Source organism: Cetorhinus maximus, chromosome 12, assembly GCF_964194155.1.
Source record: "Cetorhinus maximus chromosome 12, sCetMax3.hap1.1, whole genome shotgun sequence".
NCBI classification, from domain to species: domain Eukaryota; kingdom Metazoa; phylum Chordata; class Chondrichthyes; order Lamniformes; family Cetorhinidae; genus Cetorhinus; species Cetorhinus maximus.
Window position 1 is genome coordinate 117,224,450 of NC_135890.1, and position 12,845 is coordinate 117,237,294.

Genomic DNA, 12,845 nt, shown 5'->3' on the forward strand with positions numbered 1-12,845 from the left:
CAATACTCAATACTCCAGGTGCGGGACTTCAGCTAATCCTGGTGCTCTATTTATAGTTATACTTTCGTCAGGACCTGTTTGGCTAACATCTGCACATGCTACGGGTTCCCAAGGGAGTTTACCAGTGCTGGAGTCTCTTTAATGTCCTGAAGACGGCATTGAAGAATAATAGTTTAAAACATCAGTCAATTCATGGCATTCATGTTCATTCTGCCAAATTGACTCAAGTTGTACGTAACAAAATATTCTAAACCAATAAGTGTAGTTAGCTCATTGGATTCACATGGGCTTGTGATCACTAACTCGGGTTTAATTAACTCACTAACTTGTGTATTTGCCTGATGCTTAAAAGTCCAAAAGCTGCTGTACAGACAGCTGCTAAAAAACTTAAATGACAGAAGTTAAAGTAATTCTTACAATTAGTCATATGGAATATAGGAATTGCTAGATTAAAAAAAAGATTAAGATCCATCTAGCTCGCTTTCTACCATTCTTAAGTGATATCACAGCACAAGCGGAAACAGTTTTCTCTCATCTACTCCATCAAACCCTTTGTAATTTTGAACAGCGCTTTTAAATCTCCCCTCAACCTTCTTTACCGGAAGGACAGCAATTCCAACTTCTTTAGTCTCTCCACATAACATCCTTTATCTTGCTGGATCTGTTCGCTTCATTTATAAACAAGACTGATCAAATAGTTTTAGGTTGTATGCAATGGCCTGACAGTGCAATCTTTACACGTAACAAGATAATGTGATTGGAAACCCACACACTCCTAGTGAACAATTTAATGCAGTCTGGAGTTAATAGTTCAATCTGTGCACATTAACCTGCAGATGGTGAATAAAGATAAAGGTGCTGGAAACTTCTAACAGTTACCTTGCAGCAATCAAATATAGACATGTATTTTTAACATTACATGTACGGATTCGCCACTATTTCCATCTGGCCTTTTCTTCCCTAAAAGCCTTAGTTAACTTAACATAATACTGCATAATTTAATTTACCCTTAGAGAACTTGTGAATGGCAGCATTCATTATTCCACAAGAACTGCTTGTAAAAGAAATGGAAAAAGGCATTAAAAAAATTCCACTCCTTCACCTCTCCCAACACACACAAGTGCAATGCTTTTTTTTTTTAGAAAGCATCTATTTTTAACCAATTGTTTATATTTGAAAGGAAGTACTAAGGCCAAAGTAATATAATTTAACTAGGCAGCCTCCGGGTTGCAATGATCACACATCTTGGTGCTACAGGAATAGATTTACTATTGTGCTCTGATCAACCAACACAGGGAAGTCTCGACAGCAGAGAACAATAACCACAACTGTCAGTCATTCACAGTTTAAAATACTCACTTTCATTCGGCCTTTAAGCTGGAAATACACAAGCCTCCATGGATGTGCAAGTACTGACAGAATGAACATGTTCTTCCAAATTTCCAGGTCCCTAGCCACCAACATTTGGTATTTGAAAATCAGATTTTTCTTGGAGGTTATATTGTGTGGTGCTTGCTAAAACTGGGGTTCATTGTTTTTTTTTCCTTCAAATTTTTACAGTGCTGCACATCATCAGCTATTGGCAACACCACAAAAAGAACAGTTCTTCTGAGTTCAATGTTGCCATTTTTTTTTATTATTCATTCACGGGATGTGGGCATCGCTGGCTGGGCCAGCATTTATTGCCCATCCCTAGCTGCCTTTGAGAAGGTGGTGGTGAGCTGCCATCTTAAACCGCTGCAGTCCCTGTGGTGCAGGCACACAAACAGTGCTGTTAGGAAGGGAGTTCCAGGATTTTGACCCAGCGACAGTAAAGGAACGGTGATATATTTCCAAGTCAGCATGGTGAGTGACTTGGAGGGGGGCTTGGAGATGGTGGTGTTCCCATGTATCTGCTGCCGTTGTCCTTCTAGATGGTAGTGGTAATGGGTTTGGAAGGTGCTGCCAAAGGAGCCTTGGTGAATTCCTGCTGTGCATCTTGTAGGTGGTACACACTGCTGCCACTGTGTATTGGTGGTGGAGGGAGTGAATGTTTGTGGATGTGGTGCCAATCAAGTTGGCTGCTTTGTCTTGGACAGTGTCAAACTCCTCGAGTGTTGTGGAAGCTGCACTCATCCAAGCAAATGGGCAGTATTCCATCACACTCCTGACTAGCGCCTTGTAGATGGTGGACAGACTTTCGGAAGTCAGGAGGTGAGTTACTCGTCGCAATATTCCTAGCCTCTGACCTGCTCTTGTAGCCACAGTATTTATATGGCTAGTCCAGTTCAGTTTCTGGTCAATGGCAACCCCCAGGATGTTGATAGTGGGTGATTTAGTGATGGTAATGCCATTGAACATCAAGGGGCGATGGTTAGATTCTCTCTTGTTGGAAATGATCATTGCCTGACACTTAAATGGTGTGAATGTTACTTGCCATTTGTCAGCCCAAGCTTGGATATTATCCAGGTCTTGCTGCATTTGGACATGGACTGCTTCAGTATCTGAGAAGTCGCGAATGGTGCTGAACATTGCAATCATCAGTGAACATCCCCACTTCTGACCTTATGATGGAATGAAGGTCGTTGATGAAACAGCTGAAGATGGTTGGGCTGAGGACACTACCCTGAGGAACTCCTGCAGTGAGTCCTGGAGCTGAGATGACTGACCTCCAACAGCCAGGTATGACTCCAACCAGCAGAGTGTTTTCCCCGATTCCCACTGAGTCCAGTTTTGCTAGGGCTCCTTGATGCCACACACTGTCAAATGCAGCCTTGATGTCAAGGGCAGTCACTCTCACCTCACCTCGGGAATTCAGCTCTTTTGTCCATGTTTGAACCAAGGCTGTAATGAAGTCAGGAGCTGAGTGGCCCTGGCGGAATCCAAACTGGGAGTCAGTGAGCAGGTTATTGCTAAGCAAATGCTGTTTGATAGCATTGTTGATGACCCCTTCCATTACTTTACTGAGGATCGAGAGTAGACTGATGGGGCAGTAATTGGCTGGTTGGATTTGTCCTGCTTTTTGTGTGCAGGCCATACACGGGCAATTTTTCACATAGCTGGGTAGATGCCAGTGTTGTAGCTGTACTGGAACAGCTTGGCTAGGAGTGTGGCAAGTTCTGGAGCACAAGTCTTCAGTACTATTGCCGGAATGTTGTCGGGGCCCATAGCCTTTGCAGTATCCAGTGCCTTCAGCCATTTCTTGATGTCACGTGGAGTGAATCGAATTGGCTGAAGACTGGCATCTGTGATGCTGGGGACCTCCGGTGGAGGCCGAGATGGATCATCCACTCGGCCCTTCTGGCTGATGATTGTAGCAAATGCTACAGCCTTATCTTTTGCACTGATGTGCTGGGCTCCTCCATCATTGAGGATGGGGATATTTGTGGAACCTCCTCCTCCAGTGAGTTGTTTAATTGTCCACCACTATTCACGACTGGAAGTGGCAGGACTGCAGAGCTTAGATCTGATCCATTGGTTGTGGGATCACTTAGCTCTGTCTATCACTTGCTGCTTATACTGTTTGGCATGCAAGCAGTCCTGTGTTGTAGCTTCACCAGGTTGACACCTCATTTTTAGATATGTGTGGTGCTGCTCCTGGCATACCCTCTTGCACTCTTCATTGAACCACGGTTGATCCCCTGGCTTAATGGTAATGGTAGAGTGGGGTATATACCAGGCCATGAAGTTACCATTTAGCAGTGGTAGATGGAGGGTATCCTCAATGTGAAGGTGAGATTTTGTCCCCACAACGGCTGTGTGGTGCTCACTCCTAGCGATTCAGACATGGACAGATGCATCTGCGGTAGACAGGTTGGTGAGAGTGAGGTCAAGTATATTTTTCCTTCTTGTTGGTTCCCCCACCACCTGCTGCAGACCCACTCTAGCAGCTATGTGCTACCGAGCCACTCTTGGTGATGGACATCGAAGTCCCCCAGAGTACATTCTTCGCTCTTACCACCCTCGGTGCTTCCTCCAAGTGATGTTGAACATGAAGGAGCATTGATTCATCAGTTCAGGGAGGGCGGCACGTGGGTAATCAGCAGGAGGTTTCCTTGCCCAAGTTTGACCAGATGCCATGAGATTTCATGGGGAGTCGATGTTGAGGACTCCCCATGAAATCTCCCTGCCGATTATATGCCACCTCTGCTGGGTCTGTCCCGCCGGTGGGACAGGGCATTTCCAGGGATGGTGATGGTGGTGTCTGGGACATTATCTGTAAGATATGATTCCGTGAGGATGACTATGTTGCCTGACTAGTCTATGAGACATCTCCCAATTTTGGCATGAGCCCCCAGATGTTAGTAAGCAGGACTTTGCAAGGTCAACAGGGCTGAGATTGTCTAGGTTGATGCCGGGTGGTCCGTCCGGTTTCATTCCTTTTTTGTGACTTTGTAGCGGTTTGATACAACTTGGCTTGCTAGGCCATTTCAGAGGGCATTTAATTCAAGTACATTGAATCACGTGTAGGCCAAACCAGACCTTCCCTAAATTACATATTAGTGAACCAGATGGGCTTTTACAACAATCGACAATGTCATGGTCATCATTTGATTTTTCACCAGACTTTTATTGAATTCAAATTCCACCATCTGCCATGGGATTTGAATCCGGGTCTCCAGAGCATTCCCCTGGGTCTCTGGATTACTAGTTCAGCGACAATATCGCTACACCATCGCCTCCCCCCATCATTTATTTTGTTTCTTTTTACAGGGAAACATGATTCAGTTCTAAAAATTTGCAAGAGGCTGCTGGTCTGAAACACACACAAAAAACTTCTAGTGCATCAAAACTGTAATGTAGCTTTGAAGTGCCACATCAACAGAAAAATGGAAATGTAAGCCTAAGGCATTGAGGCCATAACAAAATCCAAACTGCAATTCTCAACACCAACAATTCAACTACATTTAAAGTCTTTGTGTAAAACCTCCAGACCCAAGATTATTTAGTAATTATTACAAAAACTTGTGATTCTGTTCGTAATTTTTGGTCCCTTTAAAATTTTTCCAAAGCTGAACTTCATAATAACCTAAGAAATAGGAGCAGGAATAGGCCATCTGGCCACTCGAGCCTGCTCCACCATTCAATAAGATTATGGTTGATTTATGACCTCAGTTCCACTTTCTCACCCCATCCCCATATCCTTTGATTTTCTAATGTCTAAAAATCTATTAATCTCAGTCTTGAAAATACTCGATGACTGAGCATCCACAACTCTCTGGGGTAGAAAATTCCAAAGATTCACAATCCTCTGCGTGAAGAAATTTCTCCTCAGCGCAGTCCTAAATGACTGATCACTTATCCTGAGAGTATGATCTCTAGTTCTAAACTCTCCAGCCAGCAAAGACAGGCACATTGCATCTACCCTGACAAGCTCCCTCAGACTCTCATACGTTTCAATCAGATCTCCTCTCATTCTTCTAAACTCCAGACAGTGCAGGTCTATTCTACTCAACCTCGCCTCAGAGGACAACTCTCATATCCCAGGGATCAATCTAGTGACCTGCCCTTGCAGTTGATTTATAATTGCTTCACCATTAGTGCCATGCCTTTAGTTGCCTCGGCCCCAAACTCTGGAATTCCCTCCTTACACCTCTCTGCCTCTCCACTTCACTTTCCTCATTAAAACCTACCTCTTTGACCAAGCTTTGGGTCACCTGCCCTAACACATTGTTATATGCTCAGTGTCATAATTTGTTTTATAATGCTCCTGCTGAAGCATCTTGGGGTGTTTCACTATGTAAAAAGCGCTACATAAATAGAAGTTGCTGTTGGATAGCGAAACACCAAGACAAACTTAACTGGAGTGCAAGGCATTAGACAATATTGTGAAATATGCCCTAAAAAGATCTCATTTTAACATATAACTTGTCAAATTTTATATTCCTACATTAACTACACTTCAAAAAGACTTCATCACCTGTAAAGCTTCGGGATGTCCTGAGGTGAGTAAAATGCTATAATAACGCAAATCATTTTTATGACTTAGGGGTGCAGCGACATACGCCAACATAATGAATTCTTTACCATTTGATTTACACCTACACAATGTATACATAGGTTATTATGGAAGCATTTTTATTCTTATTTGAAAATTGCTGCAAAACTTTTTATTTTGCACTCATCCAAAATCCTCTGATTTCCTGTTAAGTTTCTCCAAGTTTGCTCCTGGGCCTTCCTTTAATACGCTTGGACAGGGGTTACCTGGAGCAACCTGGAAATGGTGTATTATCCACTTTGAAGTTCTATGATTGTCTAATAAACACTGACTCATTTATTCTATTTGCAGAACATGCTTTATTTTCTGTCCTGAATAATCCAACTTTGGCAAATCTATACGCATTTCTCAGATGAATACTAATGAGAGAAAATTATTTTAAGTGCTGCCACATCCTTGATGATCTCCTACTCCCTTGAGGGTAAAAAAAGGCCCTTGAACTATTGCTAGGCACTAGGAGCTCAAAATCAATTTCAGAGGCTTGGTACAATTATAGAACTACAATAAGTTCTGCTGGTGGCTCAGTCAGCTATGCTTAAGGGACAGATCTTCAAGTCTGCACAGAAATAGCTGATCTCAGCCAGAATAGGGATGGACCAATCACCCTCAGCACTTGGGGCTACAGGAGGAACAAAAGTCCTCCTGAGTTTTCTACCTAATGCTTCTGCCAGAAAGAATGCAGGGGACATTCTCAACAGCAACAATTCAACTACATTTAAAGGCCTTGTGTAAAACCTCCAGACCCAAGATTATTCAGTTATCAATACAAAAACTTGTGATTCTGTTTGTAATTTTTGGTCCGTTTAAAATTTTTCCAAAGCTGAGTCTCATAATAACCTAAGAAATAGGAGCAGGAATAGGCCATCTGGCCACTCGAGCCTGCTCCACCAGGGGACAAAGGGTGCGGGTGAAAATGAGAGCGAGTGAGTGTGCTTAAAATTTCCAATGCATTAATTTTAAACTCTGCAAACTGCTGCAAGCTCATGAGTTACTGTTGAAATTCCAACATCACCAATAACTTAAACGCTTTAAATATTTTTATCCTATGCAAATTTAATGTAAATTCCAAATATTGTGACAAACTAATTTTACTATATTAATGTGAGGAGCTAGCCAATGCAAATACTGAACGAGAACTCACTTTCTGAATAAAGTTAGTACACTCTGTTGTACAGTTATGTATGGATAAAAGCTGCATTCTCCAGTTCTCCTTGTGGAAAACTACTTTCTTTCCAAACTCAGGGGTTGATATTAGAATTGCTGATCTTTCCTATACCATTACTGACCTGGTCTTGTGCATATCGGGCATAATTTTTAGAGTTTGCAGATGACACAAAACTTGAAAACGTAGCAAACACTGAGGCGAAAAGTCATTTGTGGTTCAGCTGGTAGTGATCCCCGGAGTCCTGGCCAATATTTATCCCTCAATCAACACCACAAAAACAAATTATCTGATCGTTATCATATTGCTGTTTGTGGTAGTTTGCAAAGTACAAGTTGGTTGCCACATTCCCGGCATTACAACATTGACTACACTTCAAAAGTACTTCATTGGTTGTGAAGCGTTTTGAGTTCCGGTGGTCGTGAAAAGCGTTATATAAATGCAAGTCTTTCTTTTTTTTTAAACAGACTGAGGGTCGGACATGGACAGAGTAGTGAAACAGGCAGACACATGGCAGGTGGAATTCAACACAATGTGTTAAGTGATGCATTTTAGTAGGAAGAATGAGAAGCTGCAATATTACAAAAAAAATTATTGACCCGGCAGATTTAATAGAATACAATAGAATAGAATTAAGGAAAAATAGAAATGAGGTGAAATATAAACTGGTTGAGGGGGTGGTGGGACAGGTAGAGCTGGATAAAGGGCCAGTGATAGGTGGAGGAAAAGAAGAGATTGCCAAAGATGTCATAGACACCATCCAAGGGCCCAAACACTCCTTTCAAGTGAAGCAGCACTTTACTTGCATTTCCCTCAATTTAGTCTACTGCATTCGCTGCTCCCAATGTTATTTCCTCTACATTGGAGAGACCAAACGCAGACTGGGTGACCGCTTTGCAGAACACCTTCAGTCTGTCCGCAAGCATGACCCGGACCTCCCTGTTGCTTGCCATTTCAACACACCACCCTGCTCTCATGCCCACATGTCCATCCTTGGCCTGCTGCAATGTTCCAGTGAAGCTCAACGCAAACTGGAAGAACAGCACCTCATCTTCCAACTAGGCACGTTACAGCCTGCCAGACTTAACATTGAGTTCAACAACTTCAGATCATGACTCTCTCCTCCATCCCCACCCCCTTTCCGACCCTCCTTTTTCCAATAATTTATATTTTTTTAGATATAATTTTCTTTTCCCACCTATTTCCATTATTTTTAAATGTATTTCCATTCATTGTTTCATCTCCACCTTTTAGCCGATTTCGATCCCTTCCCCCCACCCCACCAGGGCTATCTGTTACTTGTTCTTCCTGCTTTCTACCCTTAATGTCACCATTAGCACATTCCTAAACTAACATCACCACCGTCAACACCCCTTTGTCCTTTTGTCTACGGCATCTTTGGCAATCTCTTCTTTGCCTCACTGGCCCTCTATCCAGCTCTACCTGTCCCATCCCCTTCACCAGCTTATATTTCACCTCATTTCTATATTTCCTCAGTTCTGATGAAGAGTCGTACGGACTCGAAACGTTAACTGTGTTCCTCTCCGCAGATGCTGTCAGACCTGCTGAGTTTTTCCAGCTATTTTTATTTTTGTTTCAGGTTTCCAGCATCTGCAGTATTTTGCTTTTACAATAGAATAGAATTTGCTTTAACCATCTGTTTTACATCACTTTAAATGTGTCAAATTAGAAATTGCCATAAAATGTTTCAGGGCAGGTAAAAGAAACTGTGAAAAGCAAAAAAAAATTGTAACTTAGAAGTGTGGTATAATACCTTTCAGCCAAGAACTCTGTAATTAGTTAGATGGTACAGCTAATTTAGAGCTGGTGTTGCACAAATGGACCAGTAAATATTGAACATTTCGCAGATTTGGGATCTCCTTTAACAAATAAATCCACAGGATCACTCCAAGTCAAATGCAAAAAAATGTTGCATTCCGTGGAGTGTCTGCCCATAAAAAAGCTGTTAATTCAACACTTTTATTTTATTCGCTTCAGTAAATTTATTTTTCAGAAATTCTATAGGGGCTAAAGAACAACGAGAAGAAAGGTGAAACTTAATAAATGCAAGCTTTTTCTTTCTATGTAGGGAAATGCTCAGCCCCAGTCGGCACACCTTACACCAAAAGTGGAAACAGGAAATCTATGGCACAGAATGGGGCCATTTAGCCCATCATGTCTTTGCCAGCCAAAAAAAGGCATCCAGCCTAACTGCACTTGCCAACATTTGGTCTGTAGCCCTGAAGGTTCTGGTATTTCACATGTATGTCTAAATTTTATGATGGATTTTGCCTATACTACCCTTTCAGGCAGTGAGTTCCAGCTCCCCACCAGCCCCTGGGTGAAAACATTCTTCCTCAACCCCCCCTCTATTTCTTCTGCCAATTACCTTAAATCTGTGCCCCCTGACTTCTCAGCTAACAGAAATAGGTCCTTCCCATCCACTCTATCTAAACTTGTCAAAATTTTATGCACTTCAATTAAATTGCCTTCCAGCCTCCTCTGTTCTAAAGAAAACAATCCCAGCCTATTTAATCTTTCTTCGTAAGCTAAAATTCTCCATTCCTGGTAAAATCCTCATAAATCCTCTCTGTACCATATCTAGAGTGATCACATTTTTCCTGTAATGCAATGACCAGTGCTGCATGCAGTACTCTGGCCTAACTATACCCAAGCGGTGGCCTACCTATACTCTACCAGTGTCCTAACTCGGAGAAGTCAGTTGGTGTACTTCTTGATAGCTAACGATTACAAGAGAGGCTTCAGAGCATTTCTTTAGTCTGCCCTGTTGCGAAGGTGTCCCCGGCCCACTCTGCTGCAAAGATCTGCAGCATCTGGTGGCTTAAAGGGAAAGAGACAAAAGCGTAAGATACTGGCCTGAATCATCCGAGGAGCGGCAATCACCATCAGCCACTCCGCCCCTACTTTTCTCTACCACGCCAGAGCTCTGCATTTCTGGTCGGGAATATTGATCCCAGCTTCTCCAGAAATGCGGAGTGTACAGTCCTTCAAAGATCTTCATTGTAGCACTGGGGCATTGCGGGAAGACAAGCCACGCTCCCTTTTTACAGCAGTTCGCTGTATGCTGGTACAGCATGAGCCAGTTTTCAGGCTGCATGTGAATTCTCTCAGCTCTTTGGAAAATATTAATTATGCTCGATATATTACATTAGAAAGTAGCATAAAATTCAATGGCAAAGATTCCCTCACCTAATGGATACAATTTAGGCTTTTAAATATTTCCATTTTATAGAAAATATAGAGGAAATAATCCTGACTTTGAACCTAGTTTCCACTTCAGTGTTTAGCAGCAATTTAATTGTTAAGACTATGGATTTACATCGGCTTTCAGCGGGAGAAATCTCTATTTCCCCCTCTTTTTGTGTGAACTTAATGGCTTCAACAATGTGAAATCCTTCCAATTTTTAATATGGAATAACCTCACTTCAACAGTTCCCATGTGACTGACAGAAAGTGGCAAATCAGCGTTTCCCCCAACCCATGGGCCTGTAAGTCTCTCAGCCTTATCCAACATTGAAACTGGGAGAATGTAATCTGCCAAATAGATCCCAGAGCGTAGACTTCCTTGCCAAAAACAACAAAGATTGGCTAAAAATGAACAAATAGTTTTATTTCCACTGATAGCTTTAATTAGTTTGATGAGGTCATTCATAGGGCTAGCTTGTTTGAAGATGGCTCTTTGGGATGTTATACAGTAATTTTCTGCCGCTTGTGGCGGCGTGTGTGAGCAGGAGACAGGCAGGAGAGGAGAAGTAGTTTATCCTCAGTTTGGATAACAACACGAACTAAATGCTCGACAGTTACTTCTGATCACAATCTAGGGTAATCAAGGTAAGCGAGACTTGCCGGTGTATGTAACTGATGGGCTGCTTCTCTACTTTTTTAATCCCTTATTATTATAGCATTTGGTGAAAGTCTTTAATAAGAAGTGACAGTTGTGAATTGCTGAAAGTGGGACTTTTTCAGGTTCAAATGACGTTTTGCAGATTCAAGAATGCACTCACAACACGGCCCAGTTGGTATTTTAAGAGAAAAAGTACACGTATACAAATTGGCCCATGTTACAGTACAGGTAAAAAGTCCACAAAGCCCTCCCCCAACCCTTTACCAAAAGTCAGATTGATTCAATTGGTGACATTAAGGAAGCAGGTACAATTTAGAATAATCTCTAATGTTTGTTAATTATTTCTAATAATTTCATGTTTGGTTTTGAATTTTCCAACATGTTTATTGGAGCTGCTGTATTTCATTTGCAATGCACTTTCTTCCTCGTCACATACCGAATGACAATATTAACCTGTCAGTTGTTATTTTAATTTTGAAGAAAGATCCTGATGTAATCGACATTGTGGTTTCCTGAACTGACTTAATTAATTAAACAGCGCAGAAATCTCCATTCAGCAATGATTAATCGCCATCCATGTACTTAATAACATAAAGACTGCAGTTATGGCAGGGACGGCGCATGACGTGAAGAATTTCTGAAGTGTCAAACCCCACAGCTTGACATTAGTCCCTGCGTCAGCGAGTCTCTGTCAGTTCCTGGTTACATTTCAGGTGCTCTCCACCTCCCTCACACGTGACTAAAAAAACCAGAGTGTAAACGCTGTACACAGTACTTAACCCACAACATCGCTGTCGGTCATATTTATTCCACAAGTTATTTTTATGAGAAAAACACAAATCTTTCAGCCCACTGTTACTATTTTTTCCAGGATTTTCAGTGCACATGGATTATTCAGATCAAGTTGTATAATTGTTCTATTTGCTTTTTCTAATCAGAAATTTGCCTTCACATTTGGTCTTGTTAATTACATAAATTGGAACCAAACGTCATTGTCAATTTTAGAATAACTCAGTTACCTTCACCTCCCAAAGCTTCTTAAAAGCTACGGAGAGAAGGTAAGTTGGTGGGGGTGTGTGTGTAACGGGGTAGGGTGTGTAATGGGATAGAGTGGGTAAGGAATGTGGGTAAGGGGTAGAGTGGCATGGGTAAGGGAGTAGGATGGCAGGTTGGTTAGGTGGGTGAGTGGGTAGGTGGATTGGGGGTAGTCAGATGAGGTCAAGAGGGGTTTGTCAGGTGGAGGGAAGTCAGATGGTGGGGACTAGTCAGGTTGGGTGCTGGGTGGGGTGGCGGGGGGGGGGGGGTGTCAGGGGGGAAGTCAGGTGCTGGGGGTGGTCGGGGGCAGGGTGAAGGGTCTGACTGGAGGATGGTGTCGGGGGACTCAGAGGGAGTGAGCATGAGTGATTGGGGGGTCAATTGTATAGTTACCCAGGAGTTAGATTAGGATTTTTCCGTCTAACATTCCTTGGGTAGCTATGCAGATAAGTAAGTCAGAACCATCCAAAGTCTCCAGCTCTAACTCGAGTTGACACTTTTTTGGAGGGCCCTGGAGAGCTGGGGAATTGCCAATCAGGAGTTCAAACTTCTCAAGCAATTCCCACAAAGTCCTTCTATTGGGAATTGAGAGGAGAGTGAGAGGAAGACCCTGGGACAGGCAGTCAGCAGCACCTAGAGGAGAGTGCAAGAGAAGGACCCTTGGACATGCACACAGTAGCACCTGTAGGAGAGTGCGAGAGGAAGACCCTGGGACTTGAGCACACGGAGAGCAGACCTGCGTGAGAAGGGCAACGGTGGCAGGAGGTAAAAACCAGTGGCAGAGAGCCCCTTCAACCTGTTTCTAC

At 42.6% G+C, this 12,845-nt stretch overlaps 1 protein-coding gene across 2 annotated transcripts in view; it reads right to left on the bottom strand.

Moving 5' to 3' along the window:
* The window catches only part of txnrd2.2 (thioredoxin reductase 2, tandem duplicate 2), a 94,082-nt gene that overhangs the window by 19,428 nt on the left and 61,809 nt on the right, over window positions 1–12,845 (bottom strand). The window contains exon 12 of one of the 2 annotated variants that reach the window (XM_078554484.1): window positions 11,556–11,743. The exons of the other annotated variant lie outside the window; for it this stretch is intronic. Coding sequence (XP_078410610.1) covers window positions 11,682–11,743 — 62 coding nt within the window. The 3' untranslated portion in view covers window positions 11,556–11,681. Of the gene's footprint in view, window positions 1–11,555; window positions 11,744–12,845 lie in introns of those variants that run through there. 2 annotated transcript variants of the gene reach the window in all.